This window comes from Dipodomys spectabilis, unplaced genomic scaffold (genome assembly GCF_019054845.1).
Source record: "Dipodomys spectabilis isolate Male_0828 unplaced genomic scaffold, ASM1905484v1 ptg000001l, whole genome shotgun sequence".
Taxonomy (NCBI): Eukaryota; Metazoa; Chordata; class Mammalia; order Rodentia; family Heteromyidae; genus Dipodomys; species Dipodomys spectabilis.
Window position 1 is genome coordinate 10,306,973 of NW_024870678.1, and position 8,021 is coordinate 10,314,993.

Sequence of the window (8,021 nt, forward strand, 5' to 3'; positions counted from 1 at the left end):
AGCACAACCGAGTTTATGTGAAGAATGATGGGTCCTATGGACCAGATGTGAATACTATAAGAGACAGACAGAGCTAGGATAGAGTCCTCCCTCCTTGTCCATCTTTGCAGGGATCAGAGATCAGGCCTAGCAAGACGAAGGAGGAAGAGTACACAAACTAGGTGAGAAGAAGTCTGTTAACACCCTGTGTTCTGATTATTGGCTCCCCTCCTTGCAAGAGGCAGGGCTAGAGGGTCACCATGGGGTGAAGGAGAAGCTTCATTTTTAACTTAAGCCTGGGTTATAATCCCAGCATTTGGAAAGCAGAGACATAAAGAACAGGGCTTGATACCTGGCCAGGTATGGCAGTGTACCTGTTATCTCAGTTACATGGAAGACCAGCAGAATCCCTGAGGCCAGCCCTAGGCAGAGGCTGGAGACGATAGCTGAAATACCCAAAAAGTAACTACAAGCATAAAAGAATGGGGGTATGGCTCAAGTGGCAGATCGCCTGTCTAGCAAGCAGAAGGTCCTGAGTTTAAAACCCACAACTGTCTCCAGGAAGAGGGAGGGACAGCATAATTGTTTAAAGAAGAGGAGTATTTTTTAATATATTACCCACATAAATTTTGCAACTATTCTATATATGTACTCTCAATGGCAGCCTGAACAAAGAGCCGTATTTCTGTTGCAAATCCAACTCTAAAACAGGCATAACCATCCTTCTTTCAAACTTCCATAACTGAGCTCAGTTTGAAGACTTGTTCAAGGCCACATTACTACCAAGTTCTAGAGTGGGAATTTTAACTCAGGAGACTGTGTCAAGTTCCCAAGAGAAGTTCTGTAATTAAACTACAGTGTACTGGCTGCTTCTACTGACTCCTTTCCAAAAGAAGCAGGATTCTAGTTTAATCTTTACAGTTATAATATCTAACTTTGAAATATTAGCCATTATCAAGTCTCAAACAGTTCTAGTCACTATAGTTCTATCTACAATTCTATTCACCATTAGTAAACTCTTCATGAGTGAAAATGTTAATAGCAGATATCAGTAGTTTCTAACTATCTATACATATTCAATTCATGATATCATGCTTATGCCACTGTATATACAGTAAGTCTATGGACTGTTAAATTTGACAATATGTTTTCACAGAAACTGAAGGGAACTGGCCTCAAAGAGTCCTATTATTAGATTGTCTCATTCTTAGGCTTTATTTTAGTAAATACAAACTCAAGAGAGAAGGGTGAGGAAGCCCTAGGAATTTCAGTATAACTTGGTGATACTTGTCTCTTACCTGGCATGATTTTACTACCCCTGCCTCACGCTGCCCTGACCCAAGAACATCTGGCCATTTCTGCTAGACACAGGCGTGTGGTAGTGTAGGTAGTATAGGTAGTGTAGGGATACTGCCAGACACCTTAAAATGTGCATAATAGCCCACTGTGCATACAGTACTATTGGCATTTTTAGACTGGAGAAATTTCCACATGGAGAAACCTGAGAAGATAGGATTAAATGTCTGAAGTTCTTAGATGTGGGTGGGGTAATGAGTGTTTAGGAACTGTAACTACAAACACTAAATCAGAGTCCAAGTAACATTCAGTGGTGATTAGGGCCAGCATTCAGCAGTGATGGGCCACTGGCAGACTTGTGCAGAGTGGTGAAAATAGAAAAAGTCATACCTCCTCTATGCACAACTTTGCCCTAACTTGCTTCTTCTGATAAAAGGACAGGAAATTGAAAAGCATTATGTAACAAGGAAAATAAAAGTTTCCTGAAGAGAGACAGGTTTTATTAAACTCTACCCAGTCTGAGGACCAATTTATGGAGTGTTTCAGGACCAATTTATGGAGGGCTTCAAAGAGTTACAATCTAAGAACAATGGATGTCCCAGAGGGAACAAAGAAAAACCAGAATAAATATTCATGTGCTTCACGCTGGACATCAGTATTCTGAAGATCAAATGCCAGTGCAGGAGGCCTGGCTTCACCCCACACCCACACTGATGACACAGTTATTGGACCTTTTAGCCTTTCCTTTCTCTAAACTGCAGGTCTTTCTGTTACAAAAGAAAAGACTGAAAACCAGACACTTAGCAACCTCGAAAGTAGTGCTCACAAACAATAAAAAGACAACAAATGAAAACAAGTCAGAAAATTCTCTTCTTTCTTTTGCTTATGTGTGTGTGTGTGCGCGTGCGTGCACACACGAGAGCGTGCATGCGCATGCATGCACATGCGCACACACACGTTCCAGTACCAGGCTTGGCTTTGTGCTCCTGTTTGGCTTTTTCACTCAATGCTGGTGCTCTATGACTTGAACCACACCTACATTTCCAGGTTTTGCTGATTAATTGGACCAACTGATATGTTGAATTAAAGCTGTTTTGCAGAGCTACTCAAGAACAATAAAAAATAAAACTAAAATTAAAATGAGAGAGTCTCACAGACTTTTCCACTGAGGCTTCAAACTTTGATGCTCAGATCTCAGCCTCCTGAGTAACTATGATTATAAGCCTGGGCCAGAAGCCCAAGGGGTTTTTTGTTGTTGTCATTTGTTTGTTTCTTAAATCAGTACCTAATAACATTTCTTCACTAAGAGCTTTTTAAAAAAAATTCTTTTCTCACCACCTTTTCATTCTCATTTCCTTTGCTTTTTTCCCAATTCCAGCACCTTAATTACTCTCTCAAAAAACCCATTAAAACAAGAGCCAGGCACTGGTGGCTCAGGCCTGTAATCCTAGCTACTCAGGAGTTTGAGATCTGAAGATCATGGTTCAAAGCCAGCCCCGGCAGGAAAGTCCATGAAACTCTTATCTCCAATTAACCACCAGAAAACCGGAAGTGATACTGTGGCTCAAATGGTAGAGTGCTCACTTTGAGCTGAAATCCTGGGGACAGCGCCCAGGCCCAGAGTTCAAGCCCCACAACCAACAAAACAAGACACTACCAACAAAAAATGCTGAAAATCCAGGAGCTGAGTCAGACTTCAGATATCACCCAGCAGTAAAACCCCTGCAACATCCACCTCTGCTCAGATACCAACATCAAGGGTAGAGTGGTTGTCACCTCCCACTTCCAGACACCACAAATCACTTCTCACTGGGGGAGGACTGCAAAATCGTCGCTAAGAGCCAAATGGAACTGCATCCTAGGTCGGAACTGCTTTGGCTTCACAGGAACCAGCTCTTGCTTATTATCACCATTAAACAAATTAGAGGTAGAAAAAAAAAAAAAAAGAACCAACTCAAGTTACCATCCTGAAACTACAGTTGTGGAACCGATCCTCAGCGTTTCAGCGCTTCCATTGTCTTTTGATACCTAAAGGCACACACACACACAGTGTGATTCATCCACAAAGCCCTACTTGACTTCTCGTTAGGATCAGGAATGACTCACTCACTAGACACCTCCCCAAACTGCATGCAAGGAATGCTTTTCCCTCCCACATTCCTCAGAATAATCTCAGAAAAGTTTATTTTCCCTCTGGAACTAACCGTGTGGATCCCATAACACACGGATTAATTGCGAGGATTCGGGGTCGTACCGGGTAAAACGGTACTGCACTTCCTGGGGGACTGGAGCGGGGGTGCCTGGCTGGCGGGAGCCTGGTGGCAAGCTATACTGGAGCGCAACAGTCAAGCGGATCAACTGTGCTAGAACAGGGAAAGTGAACCCCAATGTGCTCGGCGGGAGAGGGGGAACCGGGAGCGGGTGGAGGTTCCTTTCACCCTCACCAGGGTCAAGGTCCATCCACTCAAACCGTGCAATGGCGTGGTCTCCCCCGAATCCACGTCGCCAGGCCTCCAGCTTAGTCTGGCGGGGGGGTGTGGGGAGGGCGGGGTGGGTCTCGAGGCCGTGGCTTCCCCGCGGAGCCGGAGGGGCCCCCCGGCGCCCGGCGCCTCCCCCCCTCCAGGGAGGGGGCGGGGAAGGGAGGTGAGGCACAGGTGCGCCCCGCGGCGCGCGCCCGCCTTACCTTGGTGAGCTGCGCGATCTTCTTGCTCATCTTCAGGTGCATGTCCGGGCTGTAGTCCGTGCAGTGTCCGGCCAGCTGCGCGGCCGCCGGCGTGGGCGCGAATTTGGCCGCCCCGCCGCCGTAATAGTGCTGTTGCCAGCTCATACCCGGGGTCGCCATCTTCCCGACAGACCCCGGCCGGGGCACCTGTGCCCTCGCACGGGGGCAGGCCCGTGTGACAACGATGTCTGGGAGGCCAGAGCCCGGGCGGCCGCTTCCACCCCCGACACCCCGCGTCCGCCAGCCTCGGCCCCACGCGCGTCCCCCCTCGCCAGCCCCCGGTCACCACCCCCTTCCTCCTTCCAGAGACGGGGCGGCCCGGCCCCCGGCCCCAAGCCACCACCCGTGGGCGACACCCGCGCAGGGCGCACACCCGAGTCCGGCGGCCGCTGCCCCGGGGGTCCGGCCCACCGGCCGTCCGCTCCTCTGCCCGTGAGGGGCGGGCACGCGATGGGCACGCGGCTCCACGGGTCCCGCTCGCAGCTGGCAGCCGGGATTCTGCGAGACGGCCGCCACCGCCGGGGCTGCGGAGGGAGGAGGAGGAGACGGGGCGGGCTGCAGCGGAGGAAGGCGGGGACAAGGAGGAGGCCGCGGGAGCGCGGAGCCACCGTTACCAGGGCGCGCGGCCCGCGGAGCGCGCAGCGCGCAGCGCGCGGGGACGACGACGTCATTTCCCCGGAGCCGAGCTCCGCCCCGCACACCCGCAGCTCCGCGGCCGCGCTGCGGTGCGCGCCCTGCAGAGGGCGCGCTGCTGGGGTCGCGCAAGCCGGGGCATCTCCCGCGTCCCAGTCCCCGGGGAGGAGATCCCTGACCCCGGACCCCAGAGGCGAGTCCTCAGGGTGCTGAGCGTGAAGCTTCATGTAAAATTAACACATAAAATAAAATCGGCCAACCGTGATCACCCTGGAGTAGCATGAAGTCTTCCGCTCCACAGGGCCTTTCCACGGGCATCCTCGCGCATGCAGGGCCCCAAGAAGAGAAGCAAGCTCGCATCCACCCGCCAGGGGTAGTAGAGTAACAGGGACTCGGGTCACCCTTGTCTTGATCCTTCCTTCCATACTCTCACAGATATATTCGTTATCATGTGTTGGGTTGACACGGTAGTGCTGAGACCACTGTTGTCCATTCGATACCTAGTATGTATGTATAGAAGTAGAAAGTATAATGAGAAGGGCCCAGAATCTCTATATTCTAGATCTGCTTGTGCCACTAAACCACCTCTTTTTCTTCATCTGTAAGACAAGGACATTGGATTAAGTGACCTTTAGGGTTTCTTCTATTTTTTATGTATTACATGTTGAATGATTTCACATTTTAGGACAAAGTGTGTGTGTGTGTGTGTGTGTGTGTGTGTGAATATACACCATATTGCTTGTTCTTCAACCCCAGCTTCTGCTTCATAACATACTCAAAGCATGGTGCACAAGATAAGCCTAAATATGGTTGTAGATTTTTTTTAGGTTTGATCCACTTCTTTTAATAAACTTCTTTTATTACACAGTCTTCAATGTGCTCTTTTCCAGTCACTCGTTAACTACATTTTCTTCACCATTATTAGTTTTTCCCCCTTTATTAACAATGCCAACCTTGTCTATAAACACCATAACTAGATGCCAATCAGCTTCTGGTATCTATTTGGGACTGAAGCAAATAGTTTACTTGGTGGGTGATCTCGGGAGGCACAAAGGTCAGAGATCTAGTAAGGAGTGGCCCTAAATAATATGTTGCCGAGTTGGTCAGCACCTCAGTCAACTGGAACACAGTTCCGAAAGACACTCTTGGAAGAACCCTCTAGAATGCAATGGTTCACTTCACTCATTTGGTGGAGGGTGTCTTCTGGAGGAGTTAATTCCCAGGACGCACATCCAGTGTGGGCTTGAACTTCTGTGGCTTTTGGAGAACGTGCTGAGTTGGGAAAGCAGAGGGCTGGCAGCCGCTGCTTGATGGAAAACAGTGGAACTGTCCAGCACCTTTGCTGCTGAAACACAAAACGGTATAGAAGAACACCAGAAGGATATCTCATGGTCTAGCCCTGGAACATTTTTTTGGTGTCAGAACATTTTTGTTTTATAAAATCCAATCTGCCGCTAAAATTTTAATGTCATATCCAGCTTCTGACTCTGGAAAGTACTTAAAGCATAGCAAACACTAACAGTGATGTCCCCAAGGGCCTCCCCTCCCCTTTCCCATTCCTTCATCCTTGGTGAGTACTCAGCTGACAAAAGTTATTTGCTTGAGGAATCCAAGCTACTGGTGAGCTTAACTGTGTCAGGCTGGGATCACTGGTAAAATTTTAAATCCAATGCTTTCATCAGGCATGTAAGAACAGAATATTGCCACTGAACTGTTTGCATTATGCACATATTCTGCTTCTGTTATTTAGCAATATTAGTTGTACAATATCTCTTATTACCCTTCCAGTAAAAAAGGGTCAGCCAAAGTGAGCAAGTGGTAGTCATAGCTAGAGGCTTATGAGAACTTGACTGCATCTTCTTGTATAATTGAGTTTCTCCTTTACCCCCATTCATCAACAAGACCTCTAACAGAGTCTAAGACTGTAGGAATAGGAAGCATGGGTTTTTCTCATGGGTCACTGAGGATTGATGGTGAGAGGATCAAGTTTTGGTTTCCAGACTTACGCATTCATAATTGGGTACACAGTACCATATAATCAGTCATTAGGTCGAGGCTAGATGCCATACCATGTAAAATAACTTCCAACCATATAATGTTGTTTCCAAGTTGACCAAACCCTTAATAACACATTCAATCATTCAATCATGCCAACTAGGATAATGTGGCATATAGTAGTTACAGTGATCCTACAGTCTTTTTATGCCTTGCCTCTATTTCTCTGGGTCCTTTGATGCAATAAATCATGTTTGTAAATGAAACCTTCTATAAGCTGTCAAATAATACTCCTAGAACTGAACCACCCATGCCAAAGAGGACAAACATATATTCAGAATAGGAGGCACTTCCACTAAGGATGACTCAATTCTTCTCCAGAGAAACAGGGTGACAGATCTGATGTAATCAGTTCATCATTAAATGCTTGGCTGGTATCCTTGAAGATTGGTACTCCATCAAATGTTTAGTATCGATCTTTGCTGCTGTCAAGAACTTCTGTAGAAACAGTAGCTATGTTTGCTTAGTGAGAGGAGCCAATGCTATTGAGGACCTTCATAGTTTCCATATCAACCAGCCAGGCTACTTGTCAAGGAGTCCATTATACTTGCATTGGAAAGCCAAGATTAGAAGCTGGTTTAATCTTCATAGATAACATACCATCTACCTGGTTATTAAGATCCTCCTTGTTGACAAATGCTCTCTAAGGGACTAGCATGGAACATGAAGATGTGAATATGTGTTTGTTCCCATAGGTGTATCCATATCTTTTTCCATTCTAGTGCCCTAACAACTCAGCTAAGCAAGAATATATATATGTATATACATACATACATATATATATATGTGTGTGTGTGTGTGTGTGTGTGTGTGTAACCAGGCACTGCAAGAAGAAACAATCCATATGTCTACAAAGCTAAACTAGGAAAGATCCTAGCAATAGGATTTGATAATGTCCTGTCAAGTAGGTTCTTTGTTTTAACCTTATGTTGCCTTATGTTATTGGGAGACGAACTAGAAGAAAATGGTGTGTGTATATATATATATATATATATATATATATATATATATATATATATATATAGAGAGAGAGAGAGAGAGAGAGAGAGAGAGAGAGAGCCTTCCATTGTACTTTATTTATATTTTTTCTTGCTTAAACCTAATTCTTCTTCTACATGCCAAGCGTTCGTGCTATGCTCCTCACTACTGTCTTTCAGAGCTACTTGTGAACGGTTTCTAGTGGGGTTAAATGCCACTTATTAAGCAATATATTAAGCAATTTTTCTGCTTTATCAGTTGGTCACAGGGAGCATCTCATGAGGCCATAGGTGTAGAATGTTGTAGAATCAGAGCTATGACACCCATGGCATGTTGGGGCACAAAATTAACCTGTGCC

The 8,021-nt window shown here is 46.4% G+C and overlaps 1 protein-coding gene across 1 annotated transcript in view; it reads right to left on the reverse strand.

Annotated features, from left to right (window-relative positions):
- The window catches only part of Fam184a (family with sequence similarity 184 member A), a 90,823-nt gene extending 86,407 nt beyond the window's left edge, over nucleotides 1–4,416 (reverse strand). Inside the window, exon 1 of the mRNA XM_042673690.1 lies at nucleotides 3,959–4,416. Within this exon, the coding sequence (XP_042529624.1) occupies nucleotides 3,959–4,117 (159 nt within the window). The 5' untranslated portion in view covers nucleotides 4,118–4,416. The remainder of the gene's footprint in view (nucleotides 1–3,958) is intronic.
- Between the last annotated feature and the right edge of the window lie 3,605 nt (nucleotides 4,417–8,021).